This window comes from Malurus melanocephalus, unplaced genomic scaffold (genome assembly GCF_030028575.1).
Source record: "Malurus melanocephalus ecotype Western Australia unplaced genomic scaffold, MMel_1.1 scaffold_181, whole genome shotgun sequence".
NCBI classification, from domain to species: domain Eukaryota; kingdom Metazoa; phylum Chordata; class Aves; order Passeriformes; family Maluridae; genus Malurus; species Malurus melanocephalus.
Genome location: NW_026623413.1, coordinates 537,198 through 560,706, shown reverse-complemented (window position 1 = coordinate 560,706; position 23,509 = coordinate 537,198). Strand labels below are relative to the sequence as shown.

Here is a 23,509-nt window from a genome sequence, read left to right as displayed (position 1 = left end):
GGGGGACATTGGAAACATTTCCTCCCCAAAATCAGTGGTGGAGCCCCGATCCTTGCAGAGACTTCACAGCCATGGGGATGTGGCACTTGGGACATGWGGTGGGACACGGGTTGGTGGTGGCCTCGGCAGCTCTGGGTTRGTGGTGGGACACAATGRTCTGAGAGGRCTTTTCCAAACTCTRTYGCTCTACAGATCCCTGAAAYGSAGCAAAGGCAGGCAGGGCTTGTRYCAGGAYGTGCTGGGGTGGGTTCTTTTAATCGCTGCACTCAGAGAAATTGCAAACAATGTTGGCTGTGGAGCAAGAGATTTACAGGCCTTTTCCTCTCGTTGCCTTAAGCTTTAAGTTGCAATGAAAACGACGGTGACCACCTGGACAGAGACCAGCAATACCCCAGCAATCAAAAAACAAAACGTATGAGGACGTCCTTCAAACACCACCAACTGAGGACAATGAAGTCATACTTTGCTATAAACCACAATCCCGATGCCAAGGACTTGAAACAGCTAGCTCAGAAAACAGGCCTCACCAAAAGAGTTCTCCAGGTAAGAGCAGCCTTCTGTCTTGAAAAGGAATCAAAATATCCATTTTGGTGTTTAAAATGGAATGGATTTTGCTGGTTTTCGAGCCATTCTTCATCATTCGTGCCCTCTCTGAGGCTAAGTTGATTCCCAGAAAGTAGAAGAGTTATTTCCTTCCAGTTTCTCTAAAGCAGATCACTTGGGTTCTAATTTTTTATGAGAGTTGTGAAGGTTYGGGGCCCTGCTTGTTTTCCTGGAGTCCTGTAATTCTGGTGCATGTTTTAGCTTCCAGGCTGCTGTAAAAAAAGGTGACTTATTTTAGTTACTTTGCTGACTGTAAATAGAGATCTTTTAGTTTAGAAATTCAGAAAACATGTCAATGTTCACCTTTGTAAGAAATTAATCAACAGTTTGAATTCATTTTATCAGGACAAGGAGGAGGGCTTTGTTTTCATAACTGAAGTGGACATAAATTTTTCAAACTTTTTTTTTTTACTCACAGTTTAGCAACATAGAATGAAAAGAAACYGTATTTAAAAGTACTTTTTCTTACTTGTACCCTGAGGATGACACTGTTGGAGGCAATTCCAGAAAATGGCCTGGAGTGATATTTTGTCTGGTATCACTTGAACAGCTGTAGTGCCCTTGCTGAAGAGACAGCCCCACATGCCATGTAATGAGGGAGCTTTGTAGGTGAGCAGAGAATTTGAGCATTTTCGAAATGATCTGTGATCCTGGAGTTGGAAGCCCTGACTGGTGTCTTTATAAACAATTTGTCACCAGCTGCACATGGCCCGTGGTGGGGTGGCCTGGAAATGTAAACTCTGCTTCTCAGGATGCATTTCCTTCGATGCCGTGGTAATGCACACTGCTCCCCTGAAGAATCCCCACTAGAATTACAGGAAGCTTGTTTATATTTTTAACACCTATTTTTGTTTCTTTCCAATTTAGGTTTACATTTGCAATTTAATTCATATACCCCTTGTACTAGAGCTGGGAGCACAAGCCCTTTTTTGTGAGCTATCATTCMTAATTAAAGGCCCAGCTAACTTGAGCTAACTAACCTAACTGGCATAAATGCTGCTCTTTGGGGAGCTGATCTTTCTTTCTGGGAGTTTAGAAAAGGAAGGTGGGAGTGATAGCCCTGAGGAGGTACGGTGTGTTGGCTATAGGTGTGTACCTMTTCTCTCACCAGGGGTCAGGAAGAACATTATCCACAGCCAAACCACCTTAGGAACATCAAGTGTCATTATTCAGTGGGTGTCTTGAACACTGCTTATTTTTTCTTGAATCAGCTCCCAGTAAAGTTGCTACCAGAGCCCTTCAGAGATCACTGCGTACATTTGGGCTTTGCTGGTCCAGTTTCCAGCGGCCAACAAGCCTAAAGTATTCCCATCCCATGTGGGGACCTGTGCTGGCTTTTTTAGCTTTAGGCTGCAGGCTCATCCCAAGCCCCCCTTCATTAAACATCCCTTTGACTGGACAGTTACTAATTACAGCAGAGTAATCACAATGTGTGTGCAATTGTGGTGCTACATCCTCTATATTTTGTTTCTCCACTAACTAGTTAGTGAAATTCAGAGAACYTGAACATCTCCAGGTAGCTGTGTGAATGAGTAAAATTGGTTTTAAAAATTTGTTTTTAGCAGAAGCAGTTAACATAGCTAATATGTAAGAGGTGGAGCTATGGAGGTGTTACAAACCAGAAAATGAAGTTATCTAAGGTGATGATCTCATTCACTTCAGTATCCAAATCCCTCACGACACTTAGTGTGTTTATTTTCAATACTCCCTTATMATATGAAGATGTTATTTTATTACTATTTGACTTGGTGGACACAAAGAATTGGCTGCACAGTTCGCTGAAGAGGGAGTGCAGCATTTTCACCTCAGTAAATATTATTCTGCTAACAGCTGAGTGCCCAGCTCCTCACATCCAGCCCTGCTCACCGCAGTGTGGGAGCAGCAGTGGTGGGTCCTGCAGCTGCTTTTTCTATTTCAGGGGGAGTTCTGGTCCATATTTCCCCCTTTGATTTGAAATAGCTCAGCCTTGTACTGATACAGTTGGACAGAAACCCACTAAATACTTCCCAATGATTTTATTTATTCCTCAGTCCTGAAGGAATTGTGTAATTGATGTGAGAGAAGTCCTTCTGGAAGGATTCTTTCAGTGGTGTATGTTTGGGTGGTTATTTGTGCCATGCCCTGGCAGGTGAAGAGTTTGAGCTGAGTAATGATAGTAATGATAGAAATATTTATTATTAGACAGCTTTGAAGAGTCTTATAACCATTAACTGATTAACCTTGACAATATTCCAGTGAGGGAGTGAAAGCAGTCATACAATCTCTATTTTTGAATAATACTTGCACGATTTTATGTTATTTTCAATGTCTAACATGAATTCCCACTAACAAAGAGGCAATGAGCTGTGTTATATGTGCAGCTCCTGAAAGCCATGTGGGTGGTCATTGCTAARGGCAGCTGAGCTCCAGTTTTCATATTAGCAGAATGCTATACTGAACACTTACAAAATCATGACAATATTTTCACCTGTGCTGGTTTAKGAGAACTTTTCTTTTTGTATCTGAAACTGATAAACAGCCTTTAAATGAAATGTTTTAACAAAGGGAATGCCAACATAAACTGGTTTAAAATAAGAGCTTGCAGAAAGAAGGACCTGTAGGGATGTGAGTGGGTCTTTAATGCCATTCCAGYCTCTTTTCATTATTCCAGTACCAAAAACATTTGATAAAGGAAACAGGCACAGGCGAAGGGAGCGGAAGCATTTGAGAAAGAGTAAGAGAAGAGCAAGAGAGAGGGGCAGTCCTTTCAGMAGAGGGGAACACTGCAGCACGGGGATGTGAGGGAGCTCCTGGGTGAGCAGGAGCCCTGGGAAGGCAGCGTGGCCTTGGTAGGAGATGGACATGAGATACACGGAGGGGAAACTCCTGATTTTGTGTTCATCAGGTGCTCACTCTCTGCCTCACACAGCCAGGGGGTGCTGGGATCCAGGGCTCCCCAGGATTCCTGCAGGCTGCCACATTTCTAAGATCCTTTTACACAGACAGAACACCATCCTCTATCCCCAGTCCACTCCTGACCCAGGCAGACTCTGAAGTTTCCAGGACTGRAGGAGAGGGAAGGAGGAATATTTTGCAGACAGAGGCCGCTTCTCATGGCTAGGGCTCCTTTTTGTTATCAGTAAAAACATCTTTCCCAATTCCAGCATTGATGAATTTGTGAATGTGCTTTTGCTTWATTGAACACTACAGGTCTTAAAACGCTACCCTGTTGTATTAAACTATTTCAGGTTTGGTTTCAAAACGCTCGAGCCAAATTCCGACGGAACCTCTTACGCCAAGAAAACACAGGGGTGGATAAGACTTCAGACTCAACACTCCAAGCAGGGACCCCCTCGGGTCCTGCCTCAGAAATMTCCAATGCCTCCATGAGTCCATCCAGCACTCCCACTACTTTAACGGACTTGACAAACCCCACTATGCCAACGGTGACGTCGGTCTTGACATCGGTGCCGGGAAGTCTTGAGGTTCATGAATCTCGAAGTCCTTCACAGACGACTCTTACAAATCTTTTCTGATGACTCTTTCTTAATAATTTCTTTAAAAAAGAAATTATTCTTAGCTGAAATTCCAAGTGTATTTTAATAGAGGCTTTGAGCAACTGACTAACCACGATTAGGATCTCTCCTAAAAAAACCTAAGAAGGAAAAGTAGTGTTCTGGTATTACGGAGTGTGGAYTGAAGAATAACTTGGAAGATCTATTGCAACACAACATTTGTGTAACTGTACAGTTTTGTGGACTGAGCAAGGGAAACAGCAATTAATTTAAGTTGGCTAAAGCTTCTGTATTTTCAAAGACTGCCATGTGCCTTATATACTGTTTTATCTACATTCTTTGGATTCCATGTCCACTTCTCTCTTTTTCTCTCTGTATATTTATGACCAGGGCAAAAATGTTAAAGAGTTTGTTACTTTGAATAGTCCTAAGCCTTTCATTGGTTGCTTTGTTGTTTTAGAATTTTAAGGTTGAAGTCTGTTCGAATACCAGAATTTGTAAAATCTAACCAGTAATAAAACCACTTATGGAAACTACTTGGTAATGACTGCAGTTACATTTAACATTAGTGTCACAATCGAGGTAGGCTCACTGGATTGAAAAGAGTTAGAAAACTGCACTTCAGATACAGTATCTGCCTAGGAAAAAACTTAAATATCATATACACATTCCTCCTGTTCCCAAAGTATACATGGGTGAGAAATCCAGCTTGCACAATGGTCTAGGTATCTTCACTGTAGGGAAATCATGTTAGTTGCAGGTAGGAGTTATCAGATAATGTTAAAACTCAAACAGAACAACTACACCTCATTTTGCTGCGGGAAGGAAACCTGACTTTGGCCAGCCTGTATGAAACAATCTTGTTTTTGTGCAAGATGTGGCTTTTCCCTGCCCTGGAGGAGGCCGTGGGAGCTGCTGCTKTGTCCATCACACGGGAGGGGTTTTCCCTGGGAAAAGGACAGAAGTGTTTCAGGTTATTTTATAACACWGGTGGGCAAAGTCGAGGCAAAATTATGTTTTATAAAGTCACAGCCTTACATTTTTTGTAATGCTTTGAAGGAATAAAAAGCCGAGGAAGAATATATTCTTGACACTAAAAGTGGTTACTCCTTTAATGATTATGGACCTTTCAATACAGTTGAACTCCTTCTCCCMAAAAATCTCTGCAGAATATAACTCACATTTTGAGGTTTTTTCCTATTGTTTTTAAAATTGCTTTTCTTTAATAAAAGAAATACCTCAGCAAAGTTTAAATATGTGTAAGAACGAGTCTACACGATGCTGTTTGCCCAGTAGGTTTAGATGTTTGGGGTGGTACAGAAGGTGCAGATGGTTGTTCCTTTTCAAACCTGTCCCAATCAGTTCTTTCAGTCGGATGTTGGGTTGTATTGGCCACTTCTCTCAAACYAATCCCTCATTCCCATTGGATCAGRACTACTAAAAGATTATTCCAAATAAACAGCAAGACAGATGCTAAGATTTGTGTTCTTTGCCCTTCTCAGGGCATCGAAGATGATTTTGTAGGCTGGACTCTTTCCTGACAATGTTTTGGTTTTAAAAGTGCTACATTTATTCAACTTTCTGAGCTGCAAATTTGCCATTCTTGTGCAAGCCAAATTCCTATCGAGATCAGGGAGAGATTTCAGAGCGTGAGGACTGTGGGATAGAAAAGCTGACATAATTGGGTCATTTATTAACCTTTTTTACACTTCAACCTAAAAAAACCCCACTGGTGAGCTATGGGGAAACAAGCCAGTCCTCAAAAGATGGGCACTGAGATCTGTGGGGTGTGGTCCCAAACCCATGGGTGGCACAGTCCGTTGAGTTTATAAAATGATGAGATAATAAAAAAGATAATTAGTGTTGAAGTGATCAATGTTACAGGTTTGCCCAGGACATTTTTCCTGTCTAATCCAAATGTCTAGTAAGGACGTTGTGCTGGTTGATGGACTGTAACAGATACATCTCTGCCTTTCAAAGCTGTTCTGACACGGAGATTCTGCTGTTTGTAATGTTTTGTTCCTTGTCAATCACCTCGGAGATTTCTTTTTTTAACATTCTTAGCTGGATCTTTTCTTGATTTAAAAGGCAATTTTGGTCCACTGTTAAATGGTTACAGCCCATAATTAAAACCCTTTGTATTAACCTGTAAACAGGTAAAAAAATCTGAATCCTGAAATCTGAAGTGTTACAAATGTAGCAGAGAACAATTCCAATGGTTCTTTCAAATTGTACTGCTCTTATTTGTGATCTTGTGTCCTAACTACCTGAATCCACGTGGATGGAAACACCTTTCMAATCCATTCTCAATATTGCCTTTTCAAACACCCAACCTTCATGAAGGGGAATACTCTCATGTTCATCTTATCTGAAACCTAKACGAGACAATTAGAGAAATTGTCTGGTTTAATCAAATCAGGGATTTTGCATATAAATAAGAGACAATATTCTATGTAGGGTCTTTATGTAGGTGCATTAGGATTCACTCTGGCTCCAATGACCTATGTTGTCCCCATGATTGTTTCAATCCTGTGGTATTGTTTGGTTGTTTAGAGCTTGTTGGTTTTGAATGCTGTACATTTTTTTACTACTGCGATCCTAATGTTTCTTCACATTCTTGTACAGTTCCACAGTTTGATGTATTAGTCTGAAATTCTGTTAAAAACAYGAACAAAAATGGAAATGATATTTCTTTGGAAGTGTATTTTTACTGTATATCTAATTTGAACTAGTTGAACATACTTCTTTACATTTTGCATGATAGGTGTGTAGTTCCTTTTTTAAATATGAAAGAGACTWAATAGTAACTTAGAACAAGAATATAATGAAACTATACAAATATGGAAATACATACAAKGATTTGCTACTTTTTGACTCAAGAAGCTTTTTGAAATACATTTTATCTAGTTTATTTTAGATAATCCAGATATTTTGTCTTTGAGTTCATACATAATATAGAATMTAAAAGGGGATTACGTACTAGAAAAATTTTCAAGTCACCTTGGTATTCACCAGCACTGGATCATTTGATTTTAAGTAAGGACATTTGATTTTAAGACAGCTGAATATATTTTGACCAACAGCTTAAAATTTATTGACTCTATTAATRGCTACATTTCATAAAACTTATCTTTTATTCAAATGATCTAAGTTTGGGAAGAGAAGACCAAGGATCATTATACTAATGAAGAAGCTGAATGTGTGCCCTGGAAGCAAAAGTCAATTTATCAAATATACTGTGGATGCAGAAGGTGCCTCCAAGATATTTTGGTTTTCAAACTATCTTTTCCTCCTGGCTGTTTAAAAACTCCACATAATTAGGCTTCTTTCCCATAAATGTTYGCTATTTTTTGTCTGTTGGAAGGAAGCTTGAGCACCTGTAAGAGCAATTTTCATCTAAAGGGAAAGGAGAAAAAGACACAAATCAAAATAAGAATCAGGCTTTGTACTTAGGTGTGATGATGGCAAACACATCCAGGTGACTGAAAGAAATTTTGTGTGTACATGCTTAAGTTCTTCAGTGACTTACTTAATAGTGCTTGGAAGGAGGGATTTTAACATCAGACCTGKCCATGGTCAGGAGACAGATTTCCAGCAATGATTTCCACAAGCAGCAAACACTCCCAGGCCTATCAGACAAACATTGATATTATTCCCATTTCTGCTGATTTGGACTCTCCCCCCAACCTTTCATACTCATTAAACAAGAGCTTCACGCCACCATCCCCCCCAGGAAAACCTGAGCAGAGCAGGACAGGGCTGGGAATGGCATTTATCAGCCTGACAATCCCTTTTCTCAAGTAGATAAAAAGATACACTGRGCATTTCATGGATTTCTGTGCAGATTAGTGCCAGGTTAGCAGCCTTTTCTGGCCTAGGAGCTGGATTTTTGTAGCAACTGACTCCAGTAAATATTTGGGGGTTTTGGTTTGAGCAAAACAGTGCTTAAAATATGCAACCTGCTGTCAGTAAATTCAGACCTTGCAGTATCATTTATTGTACTAATGCATAACACCGTGCAAATTATTATTTCTGGAGAATACCACTTCTGTGCAAGTTCTTCTTTGCCCTGCAAAAGGCATGGCTCTGCATATGTATTTACACAGCTTGTTTACACACCACTATATCAATTCATTACATTGTAAAATACAGCACTTAACAGGAAGTTATATTTTTGCAACAACATCTAGAAAAAAGAAATAATTAAGCTTTTCATTAAAGAAAGAAATCTATTTTTTCCCCTGCATATCTTAGCCCAGTAGCTATGGGAAGGGAAAAAAAAGGGAAGGACACAAATATTTGGAAAGCATGACTTTACTCTACATTATTTTAATTGATAAATCTCATTTACTCTACATTATTTTAATTGATAAATCTCAGAATGCCTCTCTCCAGTGCATCCAGAGCCTGGGCTGATTAGAGCTGGGATGCCCCAATGGATCTGCAGCACTGCAAACACTGAAAGGTTTTTTTCTTGTAGTGACACAAAACTACCGAGGCCATTACCCATCCATGGCCCAGTAATTACTGGGAATATCATGTTCCTTSGTTGCTACTCAAAACCAGTGAGAAGATCCTCAGGCTGTGGTAATTTAGTGTTTAGYGTTCCCTGAAACAGGTATGGATTTTCCATGGGCATATTGGTGCCATACAGAGTGTCAGCCATAAAGAGCTCCAATCCATGGGTTATTTGTGTTGGCTGAAGGCTGCAGCAGACAGCCAGAGATGGCTCCTTCCCTACAGASCCAASCCCCAAATTCTCCCAGTGCAGACCTTACTGGCTCTCCTCGATGACTGAAGGAAGGAACGAGTCCAAGAGAYATCTTTATGTTCTCATCAGAGTGCACAGGTTCCAACTATTCTTTTCTGATTTCAACCTCCAGCCTACAGAARCTGCTCTTTCACCAACTCTTTATTTTGCCTTCCCACGTCATTTCCTTGTGATTCATCAGTGGTTTTTTGCTGTCCTTCCTCAGGAGATGACGACTAACAAAAGAGACAGTCTGTAATATGGCTTTGCAGGCTGTGATTGAGCAAGAAGCTGATGCCAAGCCTCACCCTAGTCTGGGCAAACATTCTGGGAACGTGGGGAAGAGCAGCTTGTGAGAGGCCACTCTGTCACCCACAGACAGAGGAGAGAGTAAAGGGACATCATTGCTTGGGCCAAGCCTCCCGAGCATCTCATCACTTGAACCCAGACCTTCTGAGAATTTCTTGATGCCCTAGGAAACTTTTTGAGGCAGAAGAACACTTTATTTATCATTTCTTTTGTGATTATTCCAGACAGGCAGTTCCAGCTCTTTCCCCTGTACATCCCAGAACACTTTCTGCTGGAGCACAGACTGTGTCTGGTGGATTTAACSCTGCTGACCACGGACTTGCCTTTGTTATTCCCATGCACAGATCCCTCAGAAGTAGCTCAAAAGCTTTTGTGTCCACTTTTGTTCCTGTATGATCTGACTGTTTTGAGAAGACAAGTGTGAGCAGCCCGTGGGCTGGAGAGGAGACATTTCATAGCCAGGAGCTTGCACTGCTCTTTGAAAGGAGGCTCTTCCCCAGTGCTGGCTGCACTTTGATCTGGCCAGGGCTCACAGGAGAGTCCTTGGGATGGCTCCTGCCCGTCCTGATGATGCCTTTTGGAACTGATGTTGTGTTTAAAGAAATCCATCACGGGCGTTCCACCGCCTCAACACCCATTAATGCCCACCCAGACTGTCTCCATTTCAACTCCCATTAATGCACACCCAAACTGTGCCCATTTCAGCTCCCATTAATGCACACCCAAACTGTGCCCATTTCAGCTCCCACTAATGCCCACCCAAACTGTCTCCATTTCACCCATGGGTTCCTCACCCAACACACAGAATGACAGCACCACTCACAGCACAGCAATGCCATGGATGCTACAGGAACGAGCCCAAGCACCCACACTCTGAGGATTTTTAACGTAACGAAGGCCATTTGTGGCCTTCAGGTCTCTGTGTGTCTTTCCCAGTTCTGCCCCTATTGTGCGTGTGCAATTCCGGAATCCGTGTTAGATTCATATAAAAGCTGTACAATGCTTTTTTCTGTGATTCTTTACTCTTCTTTCCCCGAGTGCAGACAGTTCCTGCTCATGTTTTGTGTCCCTACTCTCTTCTATCTCTCTGTTTTGTCCCAGAGATTATAGATTGTGCACACCAATACCCACTGGCACTGACAGGATTTCCAGAGTCCCTTCTGGCTATTGCAGCACAAAAGAGGAGTCTCAGGAAAGACACGCAGCTATTTGTAGAATGACTTTCTCCTCACAAAACAGCTCCAGCTCCTGGGGATCCTGGAGCACAARGTGTATTGCAGCCACTTACAGGCAGGTACCATCATTATCAGCTGCCTTACAACACACCAAAAGCTGGGCTGCTTTTACGAGATCTGCGTAAAAATATAATCCATTTTAATTCCAGAATTATACTGGCGCTGATGGCAGGCATTAGAGGGAAGAATGTGTTTCTGGCAGGACTCCAGGTATTTCTGTTCTTTCTTGTTGTGCCTGTTGGCTGGAGCAGAGGCCAGGGCAGGACTCGTGCCTGCTGCTTCCACCGCAGCCGCTCTGTGGCCAGCACGGGAGGCTGGCCAGGGGTTACTTACTGTTATTCTGAGAAAATGCTTTGAAGTCCTTGAGTGAACAGTGCCAAAGTGGAGCAAAAGGCAAAGTGGAAGTGGTTCCACTTCCCATGGGAGGCCATGAGAAAATGGCCCTGCAGCAGATGAGTGTGAGTGTATGTGTGCACCTCCAGCCTCACCTCCGAGTCCCGACTCTGCTGACCCGGCCGTGCTGACGACAGCAGAGCCTGGCTCACGTTACCTTGGAGAACAGAAACCAGAAACTATTGCACGTCCCTTCAGGGCTTTGCAGGATGTGTGAGAAGGCACAAATCAATCCCACACAACGCACTCGGAGGAACTGAGAGGGCARGGTACTGATGGGAATGTTTCTTTTCCAGGAATGAGGCACTAGATCATAAATACGGGAGCTGGAGATGAGAGAGCAGGGTYCTGCATGCAGGGCTGTGGGAAAATGGACACAGCCAGCACAGGTAGGGCTGAGAGCATGAGCAGTCTGTCCTCTCCCTTCCCTGAGGGACAGACAAASTGCCAGAGCTCCAAACTGAAAGAARGCAAAGAGCCATTTCTGTATAAAACCAGCAAGCAGTGCTGGGGAAGAGCAGCAGGACCAGAGGTCAGGAGAGCAGGAATCCCAGAATGAGGAGAAGTCACAGTGTTAGAGGTGATAGCACCTCCGGCCTCCTGGAAGGCTTTTGGTTTGAGGAACAATTTCAGACTCCTGCTGCACAGGTCAGGGAGAAAACTGGCTCAGGTGTGTGTGAGAATAGCTGAACATCCCAWCCTGTGTARGAATAGCTGAACATCCCACCCTGTGTAAGAATAGCTGAACATCCCACCCTGCCCAGTTACTCAGCACGGCTGCCCCAGGAAGGGAAGAGGTGCAGCAGTGTCAGAGGGCTCTGTGCTCTCTTTCACACTGCAAAATGCTCTGTCAGAAATCTGAAGGAGACAAATCCAGGCTATTTTGTACCCCAAACTGCTCTTCACTGCTGTGAGCTGGCTCTGTTCATTAAATGTATTTACTTAGCAGTAGATCTGTTGTTACATATGAATAATTGACAAGGAAAATGTCACTCACTGCGCTGGTGCCGCACGATTCTGGCTGCTGAGTTTCCAACACTACAAAACCAGGAACAGGAAGCTCTAAGCCCAGTTTCTCCTTTTACAGAGTTTAATTTTGGGTATGTTTCTTATCTTAGTGCGTAACCAAACTGTTGAAAGTGACAAAACCAGATGTCATAAAAYACAGGGAAAATGCAGCTGGACTGAACCTCAAGTATTAACAAAGCCAATTCCCTTGACAGACACTAATCTTATACCTTCAAACCCAGGAAAGATTCAGTTAAACTCACAATCATTTTATAGTCTCTGTAGAACCATAGCAGCTTAGGGATCCTTTGTTATTCCTCCATAAAGAGGCAAGTTATAGTGAAAGTGCCCTTCTTAAGTTGGGTGTTTTTAAATACTAACGTTTATTGCTCTGCAGTTTCTCTTTATGTGTGCACGGAGAACAAGAAAACACCTCACTGCACAGGCCTATTTTTAGAAACAATAAAAGAGCCCTCTGTTAATAACTGGTKACTCTTTTGCCGTTTGCATGGCTGATCACTGTTAATGATCCAGGATTCAYTGGGGAGGCAGGAGGACTGGTGGTTCTCAGGATGGGATTGGGGTGTTTGGGAATYCAGCTCATGTGTGCAGAGCTGTCCACAAGAGCATCTCTGCTGTTTTAWGGGGGCATGAATGAAAAATGAGTTTATGTGTTCTTGGCATGGCATCTGGATTGTCAAAGCATCGCATTAAGTTGGCCCTGAGTAAAGGTCTGAATTATAAAAACAACATAAAAGGATTACCAATATATATCAGTTGTGTTGTTGCAGAGCTGAGCCATACATCCGTGTGGAGGAAACACAATACTTCTCTTGCAAGCTGAGCTGSGTGCATCTCACAGGACATTAATGCAAAAGTGGAAGAAATCCAGTCTTAATCTTGTAGAGAGTGAAACACTGATACAACATGTCATGGCCTGTCATCACCTGTTGCTAAGGGTTGAGATATTCCCAGTGTCAGAAGGAGACTGTGAATGAGGAGTGCATTCTGATGAGGGCCGAGGGGGGAGATTCTCAGCAACTGTTGGAAATTCTGCTGTTTTATAGTGTATAAAATATACCTGACCTGAGGCAGAGGATCAGCAGGGGCAGCCTGAGGTGCACGCACTGAAAACATCTCCTTTTGAGCTCCTGACACATTTAGCAGCTGCCAGTCAAGGAGGAGAGCTGATCCTCTCTTAAGCAGAGCTCCTCACAACCCATTGTTGCAAAGGCCTAAAACGTGGCTCCTTCTCCATCATTCCCTTGGCCCAGATCGAGCATCTCCTCCAGCTTCACATTCTCCTTACACTCCTCTTTTCATCTTTTGTGTTCCTGTGTCTCTTCCACCTGCCTCCCCCAGTGCCACCTGCTTGCTCTCTGCCTCAGCTCCTTTGTTCCCGTCCCTTGGCGCTGCTCCCCGAGGAACGCAGCACCAGCAGCGCTTTGTCCCCCAGGACTTGRCTCCCTGGGCTCGTTATTGCAACTGAGCCCTGCCTTGCATCAGCAGGGCACGGCAGGGACAGACAGAGCCAGGAGAGAAGGAGCCCCACGGGCAGAGTGCCAGCTCCAGAGGCACAAAGGGACACGAGCACAGGAGAGAGCCCAACTCCAGGGACAGAGCAGACCTGGGAGCTGTGGCAGCAATTTCCACCTACACAGAGAAACATATGGCAGGGCCAAAGAGCCACAGCATCTTCCTGTCACAACCAAACATCCACCTTGCCGTTCAATTGTAGTGGCAGCTCTGCCAGCAGCTGTAGGAGTGTGGCTGAAGTGCTCTGTTCACCTTCCACAAGTTGTGAGTGTGGTACAGCAATGGAGAGCCCCAGGAGGCTCTGCCTGTTCCGGGGTCACACCAGCACAGCACAGGGTGACACCTCCGTGTGCTCAGCCAGGGCTCACTCGGACTCTGCAAAACCCTGCAGGCTTTAACCCTGCAATGCTGAGCCATGAGAAGGTTCAGGAGACTCCCAATGCTGAGCCATGAGAAGCTTCAGGAGACTCCCAATGCTGAGCCACGAGAAGCTTCAGGAGACTCCCAATGCTGAGCCACGAGAAGCTTCAGGAGACTCCCAATGCTGAGCCACGAGAAAGTTCAGGAGACTCCCCATGCTGAGCCACGGGAAGGTTCAGGAGACTCCCAATGCTGAGCCATGAGAARCTTCAGGAGACTCCCAATGCTGAGCCACGAGAGGGTTCAGGAGACTCCCAATGCTGAGCCATGAGAARSTTCAGGAGACTCCCAATGCTGAGCCACGAGAAGSTTCAGGAGACTCCCARTGCTGAGCCAYGAGAAGGTTCAGGAGACTCCCAGGCCTGCTGATAATGAGCTGAGAGAACAGGATGGGTGTAAAGCAGCACCACAGCTGCCTTGGCACTAAACAGTGACCAATTCAGGGACCTTCACCGCGACAGGGTCAACAGCAGCACCGGAGGGGTTGGAGGGCAGGGCCAAGGGCTGCCAGTGCTGCTGGGGAAGTGGACAGTGCCATCATCTGCCACAAACTACGATTAAATTAAACCGCAACACACCACAGTGTCCAGTCCTGCAYGGCAAACAGGACAGAACCTCTCTGTTTGAAATATTGACACGCACACCCCACAATGTGGGCTTGGGKCTGACGATTCCCTGAGCTGGAGGAAGGCCAGAGGCTCCCCTTTCCCACAGCTCCTGCACACAGACCGTAAATCCTGCACACCAGTAGTACAGCCCCGTGTTTGTGGGCACTGAGCAGAGCCCAGCAGAAGAACTGAAARGCTCTGAGAAGTGGGGGCTCAGCGAGTCTCATTTAATTACGAGAGTGGTGCTGGCTCGGCTCAGCCCCACCCACATGCCATTTCACGCCTGATTTCTTCTCTGATTTCTTTGGGGAAAGAGAGGGAATTCGAGTGCATGTAATTTGGGTTAACAAGACGCATTATATGCAGCTTCATTCTTGTAAAAACTTTCACAGGGAAATCACCCAACCCATGGAGAGAAAAAATTCTCTCCTTATTGTAATTTTTCCAAGGCTAATCAAACTCTCACCATTATCCTATTGATCACAGGGAAGGTTTGATTTTCTACCGGTTGCCTAGTTAAGGTACAGTAGCTGTTGCTTGGCTTACTCCATGCTGTGAGTACAACAGAGATCAACCCTCCATTTCTATGCTCCTTTTTGTCCCTTTCCTAGATCCCTTTTCCTTCAAAGCTCACCTGCCTTTTGCTTTTGTGGTGCTCTACCTGCATTTCGCCTTCTCCTATATCCGCGGAGCAACAAAAGGTGAAAAGCTGGGCTTGCACAATTAAAATTGTCAGAGTRAGAATGGGGGAAAAGCAAAAATCCTGAACAGGTTTCAAAACAGGAGGAAAAGAAAAAGTTCGAGATGAATGCGGCATCCCCGAACAATACGGACAAAAAGGTTCCGTGTCCAGTCCCTGTGGGTGTGAGGGGCAAAAACTCCCTCCAGCTTGGACCTGGAATAATAAGGTGTGAGGCCGTGGTGTGGTGAGTGCCCAGAAATGCCCTGACAGCACAAGGTCTGTCGTTGCCATTATTGCCCCGTGCTTTGTAGCCGCCAAAGCCGCGTTCTGCGGGAGGAAAAGCGTCCGTCTCCGTTTCAAGGTGCAGCCCCGGCCCTGTGGGAACGGCTGCTGAGTGTCAGCGCAGCACGGAGCCYGGGCACAGCCACACAAGAGCAGCACGCTGGGGAAAGGTGCGGGCTTTGCTTTGCCTTCCCGTGTGAGGGTTTCTTTGGATGTGTTTTGTGTCCCTTCAAGTCACTTGGGAGTTTAGGAGAGCCAGAGAGAATAGCTTTTTCTGTCATTATTTGATAACCAATACAGTTCCCTTTGACCCTCTCCCCTCTTCCCAAAAAAGAAAGACCAGCTCAGCATTGTGTTATTTTTCAAAGCCTTTACAAATTAAGACAGTAACATGGAAATCCTCGTTGGATTTCAGTTCATACTTCCTCCCATGCTGGGCTGAAATGGGGATTCTTTTGTGATGGCTGTGCTGCTTATTTTTTTAAAACCTCCTGAATTTGGCACACTGCCCTACTTTATTTTCTTTCCATTCTCTAGTGCTGCTCCCATTGGGAGGCTCATTCGCTTCTAATGCATGGTGTTATCTTTTGCAAGTTGAACTCTAAATCCCCGTGTTGTTTTTCCTTGCTTGTTATTCAGGTGCGGGGAATGTTAATGATGTCTCTTTGGCTGGTGGATGCTCTGGCTATGCGGCTTTAATTACTTTTATTAATGTGTTTTATAAAGTAAATTACAGATAAATGTAGATTTTGACTGCAGCTTGGAGGTGGCACATCTGTGAGACTGCACAGGCTTTCATTTGGGGGTGAAAGGCACAGAAACACCTTCCACAGCGGGAGGATGTTCCCAGGTGGGACTGGRAGAAGCTTTAGTGAAGGAAAAGCTCCAGAAYRACARGGAGGGACRGGGATGGGAGAGGGGCAGGGGCAGGGCACGCTGAGGCCGGGCCTGGAGGGCAGGGATGGGGCTCAGTGTTTGTGGGGGATCTTTCCAGAGCACCATGGGCTCGGGCCAGCACTCAGTGCCACTGCCGAGGAGGATGAGGAGGAGGAAGAAAGGATGAGGAGGAGGAAGAAGGGATAAGGGGGAGGAAGAAGGGATGAGGGGGAGGAAAAAGGGATGAGGGGGAGGAAAAAGGGATGAGGGGGAGGAAAAAGGGATGAGGAGGAGGAAGAAGGGACCTGCCCTCGGCCCGGGGCCCCGGGGTCGTGTAGCCCTGCCGGGGGTTTGGGATCAGGGGGCACTGAGCACAGACCTGAGCAGGGAACAGGAGAAATGTGGATTGGCATGGAGAGAGGCTGAATGTCTCCRAGTGCTCTGGACTGAACCAGGATCAGAGGATTTAGCAGAGGAAAATACATCCCGGTGTCTGTAGTTTGTCTGGTGTTTTATTGAACCGGGAGTCCCATGTGAGCCGTGCAGTAAGCAAGCAGTAAAATCATCCAACAATGCCTGGAAAACTGTTCTGTCTCTGAACACTGCACCTCTTGGGCACTGCTTGTGTTCTTCATCCCAGGAGTTCACCTTACCTTGGACAACACACAGCCGTCTCCAAAAATAAATAATTAAAGCCGGGTGGTGTCTGAGTCATGGACGYATTGAGAGGATGCGAGGCTGGAAAATAAGCTGATGGGTTTTACAAAGTGGCAAATCTCCAGGCTGTTCTTGCCTTCCTGAGCTCTTGCCCTTCATTTCTATGCAAGAGACATTCTCGGTTTGGGGGATTCTTACCAGGAGCTTGTGAGAGAAATGTTGAAAAGGGATTTTTCCAGGTTGCCTTTTCCCTCTTCCCGCTGCATTAGCTGCAGGTGGTGAAGCTGCTGTTTCGGCATTTCTTCTTCAAAAGCTACATCACGTAATATCGCTGAGATCACAAGGAGATGAGGAGAAAAATGGCCCTATAGGATTTTTGTTAAAAAGGATCCATCCGTAAAAGATGAAAGGTTAAATTGCTTTCAGAAATACAGCAGCGTTTAAACAGGTGAGGATCCTCGGAAACGGAGTTTGGATTCAATAAAGTAGCCATGCAGAAGGGCAGGAGAAGGCCTTTCTTTGGAGGGAAATGTCACACTTTAGTGTTAATAAAATGTCTAGTGGTATAATAATAATGATAGCAATCAGGAGCCTTTATTTTTCACCTGGCAGGGCTGGTTCATGTGTGTTTTTTCAAAGCTACCTGCAATTCAGGAAAGAACAAAAAAAGAATCAGGCATGCATTGACTGAAAAATATCAGAGTGGAAGAGAAGAGAGCTAGAGAGGCCCAAGACTCCTGAATGTTACTGGGGAGATGAAGAGTGCTGCTCCCAGGTGGCAGGACATTTTCTTCCTCAGCTTTTTAGATGTCGCCTCCTCGCAGCTGCCTTGTAAAGACATCGCAGGAGATTTACAATCCTAAAAGAACACACAATGAAAATGTCAAAAGGAAAAGGCAATTGCAAACAATAGTTTTGCTCTGGACTGGTCCCCTCTACACGCTCCTTAGTGGTGCTGTAGCACAAAGGCAATGAGCACACAGCATTAGCTACTCTTGCATCTCTTGTATATTAGTCGGGTTTGATGTGTCAGAAGTCGGTGGAACGAAATTTGTTCCCCACCTGCRTAGATGTCACTTACAGCTCTCTGTGGAAAGAGAAGAAGAGCTGGAAACATTGATCTGTTCRGGGCAGAGAGTGACACTGGAGAGGATAATATATAACACACCAAGAGGGCTAATCATTGATTATCTGGGCACACGAAAGTGTGAAACTATCACTTTTCTTGCTCAACCTCTTTTCCCCACTAGCTCTTGCAGGGCATTGCTGGCTGTGCCTCTGTGGGCAGTGTGGCAGCACATGTGCTCCAGCCATTTGTGACACACGGGGARTGAGGAGCTGCCAGCCCTGCAGTGCCCACACGTGTGCACACATCTGGAAGGACCAGGCTGCTGCCTCCCACAGAGCTAACAGGCTGCAGGGACTCCAAACTCTCCTCTTGGCCTMGTGCAGCAGCTGCCTGTGGTAGCTGTTACATGAATATTTTTACATTAATATTAACGCCAGATCACACACTCCAACCCCAGGAGCCAAGGCTCTTGAACAGTGCTTGCAAGATGCAGCCACAAGCACTCGCTCCACTCCAGCATTTTCTTTAAGAGGCTCCTCGGCCACAGATTTGCTGCTCATGCTGGCCCAGTGTGTGTTGATGGGGAAGGTGCCAGCTTTTGTCAGTCACCAGTGTTGTCATGAATTAGCGGGGGCCACACAGGGTACAGCCATACGTGTCAGCCKTGTGAATGAGCACTGGAGCAAGAAGGGAGAGTGTGAGATCCTGCTAAGGCAGAGTAGCAGGGAGGAGAGGAGCTCYCCTGGCACAGGAGCTGGTGGGTGCTGCTCACCCAGCGTGTCCCCAGCACCAGCAGCCTTCCCCCACATCCCCTTCCAGCTCTGCACTGACACTGATGGCAGCACTGCTCCTGCAGCACCTCTGAACATGGGGATGTTTCTGCTRTCAGCAGGGTTTTGTCCTTGGGTTTTGTGCAAAACACTGGGTTTGTGTATATGGGCCCAAACAAAATCAAATAACTCTGATCAACGAGTGCACCGGGTGCTAGCAGTGAAACTGTCCCTGCTTGTTTGTGTGCTGGAGCTTCTGTCATACAGAGCTGGAGGCTCTTGGGCATGTTTTGGCCTGGTGCCCCGGAACACACAGCCCTTGTTGGGTTTTACAGCCAGTTAAGATCTAGACGTTTCTGTGACAAGCTGACTCACCAGTCTCTTCCACCCCTCTGGCTCTCCTTCTAACAACTTGCATGATTTTGTCACATYGGACAACTTCTGGTTTTTCTTAAAGCCCAACTGCTGCACTCAAGACACCGCGTGAGGAATTGTGGTTTGAACTTGAAATAGCAGGGGAAAAAAACAGCCAGCACTTAGTTTTAAGTTGTTGATACTTAGTGCTTTGAGTTTTTCTTTTGTGGGCTGGTGACTGCAAATACATCAGTTTTAAAAGCACTTATTTCTAACAGTAAAAAGGAGTCTCACACCCTTGTGGAAGCTGGAAACATTAGGGGAAGTCTAACGGGAACAGAAATGGTCTGCAGTGTGTGCTGCTCCCCTTTCAGCAGTTACACCTTTCATGGCACATCCTCTGCCCTGGGGTGTGCAGCAAATGTCCAGCATTTCCTGCAGTGTGTCCAGCACAGCCTGGAGCTGCTGAGTGCTCTCGCTGTTGATTCAGCAGCAGCACACTTGGGAGAGCTCTGGACTTATCTTTTGCCAGGATAGCATGTCTTTGTGACTAATTCTGATCCAGGATTTTCTTGGAGAAGAAAAACAGCCCTGTGTTTGCACAGATCTGTATTGTGCTGCACACAGAGTTATTTGTGTATGTGGGTCACAAATTCCTCCACTTCCCAGGGTCCTCTGGTAGACACAGTGAAGTATGTGGAATAAATTTACACCCCARAATCAGAAACCAGATTACTTCTAGAAGAACATCAGACAATTTTCACCCTGAACCTTACATGGTGTGGAAATAAAAAGAAGTGAGTAAAAAGTGTTTATCATGGCTTGGAAACTTCCTGGAAGAGATATTTGCTACTGAACATCAYGACTTTGTTCCACCAGAGCTCGGGACAGCAGAGTTCAGCTCATGCTTCAAGGCTCCCGGAGGCTTTTCCCTTCATCCTCCTTGGAGTGATGCTGTGCTGTGCACAGGTGGGGTGTGAGACACTGGCTGCTCTGAAATTTCCCAGTGCTCCATTCCAGCAGYGTTTAGGCTTGCCTGTAAAAATGTAGGTGCACTGTCATATTATGAAAAAACGCATGAGAAGGGACAGTGCCACTCCTGGGCACAGCGCTGCAGCACAGTGAAACTGTCACCTGTCACCTCCGACTGCAAGGGAGAAAAACCCAACAGAAAATCTGCACTTTCAGAGGTGCCTGCAGACCGMAGAATGTCTCGCAGGATACAGGAGGAGGTATTTATGATATACAGGGGTGCTTACTAAACAGTGCGATTGTGTGGATTGTTGGTTTTGAAAAGGAMAGATTTACAAAGCTGACAGAAGGACTGTTCTGACTCTCTTGGTCAGTTGTGTGTGCCAGCCAGGCCCAGGGCTGTGGCAGATCCTGCAGGGGAAGGGTGAGCCTGGAGAGCATTTCTGTGCCCTGAAGAGCTTTGGGGCAGACAGGGAGCTCCCAGTGTCACATTTCAGCAGTTTTGCTCCCTCAGAACCCCGGCAGCACAGCGTGGGRGCTGTTCCAGACAGTGGGGACACCTCTCCAGAGCCCGTGGCACGTCCAGCTGGGCTTAACAAACCCAACAGCTCCTTGCCTTCATAGCCATAACTCCGCTGGTGAACCTCTGTTCTGGTTTTGCTGTGCTGCCTCTGCTCCTCCTCACTCTCACCAGCAGTTTCTCTGGGAACTGGAAAGGCTGAGGCAAATAATAGGTACAAATCATGACCAAAGAAGAAGTGATTGTCATTGCAAAAATGTATTTATTAATGATCTTCACATAATTCTCTGGGAGTGATATTCTGCAAGACAGAATTGTGATAGATTTGCACCAAATGGGAATATTTCCCTCCAGAAATGTGTAGCATTAAAGGTAGTGAAGAAGCTGAATGTGTTTCCTCCAGTCAGGAAAATGACGGATCAGGGACAAGAGACAATACATTAGTAAACAATATAAAAAATGTACATTTTGTCATTTTGTATTCCTGAGTTATTCTAAATCTGTGAATAAATCGAGAGCTTAAAGTCTCTGGAGCTGTTTTGAAGTCTCTTGCTTTCTATAAATATTGCATTTGCCTCAAGTAAGAATTTCTGACATGTATTAAAAAAATATACATTAGTAAAGCTTATAAAATAGATATTTGGAATGCTGTTATTGTTATTTCTTATTAAAAATACAGTTTAATGGAACAATTGAGTTCTACTTCAAAGTGTCAAAATTATTTCTCGTGCTTTTTTCCCCATATTCTTTGAACTTTATGGCTGAAGCTCTAATTTTCTGCTTTCTGATTTTGTCCCTGTTTGAAGCAGTCATTCCCCTGCACAGATATCACTCTCTGCTTCCCTTACTGCTCCAGTGGGATTGTCACTCTGGGGTCTGGTGGCAGCTGGCCCTGATTAGCTGGGYTTGGAAGGGCAGGTCCAGTGTGGCCTGTGGACAGATGGACAGTGTCACCTCYCTGGAGCAGACCTGAGGAACATCTTACAGCCACTCCTGGGGCTCTCACAGGGAATTTCGGGGGAGATCAACGCCCAACACAAACCTTGGCAGTGCCCTGGGTCAGCCTCAGCAGAGGGCGTGAAGGGAGGTCTGTAAATACCTGACAAGTCTGACTGCAAGGGAGAGCCCTGAGTGTGATGGCACTGAGGAAACAGCTCCAGATTCTCCCGTTTGTGGCACACGGTTTTCTCACACACTCTTCCACACAGCCTGCAGAGGAGCTGACGGTTATCATATGTTTGCAACATTTAGTCCAACTAAAGTCCAGAACGCCTTTTTTTTTTGTGACACTGACCATGTGCTGAGCTGACCTCCATCTCAGGCCACTGGCACCATATGGAGTGGCATTAGCAAACAACGCTGGATGCCCCAGCAGGGCAYGGTGAGGGGCAGCGTTAGTGTGACCTGCTCACCCTTTCTGACAGGTGGCYGCAGATTTCAGCACTCGCAGCATCTCTCAGCAGCTCTGCCCTGGGGCAGAGGCAGCTCTGGAAGAACAGTCGGTGTTTCGGAGCTCTGCAGCTCTTTCCTGATGGTCGCACATCCCTGAGTACCCGCTCACAACTCTCAGCTCTGCTATGGCTGGAACAGCCCGGAGCTGTGAGAGCCTCTGGTGAACCTCGGCCAAAGGAATGTGCTGCAGCCACGGCCTTACATCGGTTTGCATGCTCTGTATTCTACCTGCAGAATCAGCTGGTTCGGGAAAAAATACAGGAACCTTTTATAGGAAAAGAAAATCTTTAATTTCCTTGTCACCAGTACAGGGCTAACTTCACGTAGAGCAATTTAAAGAATTCTCTGGAGAAAACAGTTACAGCTTTAGTTTTCTAAATACACACGCTGATACTGAAACTTGCAAGCAACTGACATGAACAGAACACGTCATTGAACAAAAAACACGAAGTCAATGAACAAAACACAACGTAAATAAACAAACCACAATGTAAATGACCAGGGGAGGGGAGAGGCTGCAGCCAACACACCGGAGGTTTTATGTGGGTGTTGTCTGCACTATATGGCAYCAGCCTGAACCATAGCAGTAATATCAAAGAGCTCCTCGACTTATTCATAATTAGCAGTGGGAATGCCCAGGCTTCGTTTTGTGCTCACAAAGGACCAGGGGCTGCGTCGAAGGGAACTGGAACTCTTTAATTAACTCCTTTCTAGAGCTTTCCTTTGTTGAAGTTTGCAGGCCCTGTGTTGCTCGCTGATGGAGGGAGCCCTGTGCCCCTCGGGACGCGGTTCCGGGCGCCCTCAGGGGGAGCGGAGCGGGGCCGGGAGCGGAGCGGGGCCGGGAGCGGAGCGGGGCCGGGAGCGGAGCGGGGCCGGGAGAGGAGCGGGGACGGGAGCGGAGCGGGGCCGGGAGCGGAGCGGAGCCGGGACCGGAGCCGGGACGGGAGCGGAGCCGGGACGGGAGCGGAGCGGGGCCGGGAGCGGCAGGACCCGCTCTGCTCCCGCAGCACCCCGGGGCTCCCGCAGCACCCCGGGGCTCCCCCGCGCCGCTGCCCGCAGCCGTGAGAGCCGTGTCTCCGACGGCAGCGGCGCCTCCACCGCGGCTCCTCCACAACCGCTCCTCACGGTTCCAGCCCTGCCCTGCGGACAGTTCGGGAGCCGCAGCGGGTCCCGCTGTYAGGAGCCGGGGCTGGGCCGGCAGCCTTTCCCCATCMCGGGCTGCCCACAGCGGCTGCRGSMGGGSCGGGCCGTTCCTGAGSGRTRGGAGCCGTTCCTGAGSRGTGGGAGCCGTTCCTGAGGGGTGGSAGCCGTTCCTGAGSGGTGGGAGCCRTTCCTGAGGGRTGGGAGCCRTTCCTGAGSGGTGGGAGCCGTTCCTGAGGGGTGGSAGCCRTTCCTGAGGGGTGGSAGCCGTTCCTGAGCGGTGGSAGCCGTTCCTGAGGGRTRGSAGCCATTCCTGAGGGRTGGSAGCCRTTCCTGAGCGGTGGSAGCCGTTCCTGAGGGATAGGAGCCATTCCTGAGG

At 46.3% G+C, this 23,509-nt stretch overlaps 1 protein-coding gene across 1 annotated transcript in view; it reads left to right on the top strand.

Moving 5' to 3' along the window:
- The window catches only part of LHX2 (LIM homeobox 2), an 18,072-nt gene extending 13,072 nt beyond the window's left edge, over positions 1-5,000 (top strand). The window contains exons 4-5 of the mRNA XM_057372917.1: positions 338-543; positions 3,831-5,000. Coding sequence (XP_057228900.1) covers positions 338-543; positions 3,831-4,118 — 494 coding nt within the window. The 3' untranslated portion in view covers positions 4,119-5,000. The remainder of the gene's footprint in view (positions 1-337; positions 544-3,830) is intronic.
- Positions 5,001-23,509: the final 18,509 nt, after the last annotated feature.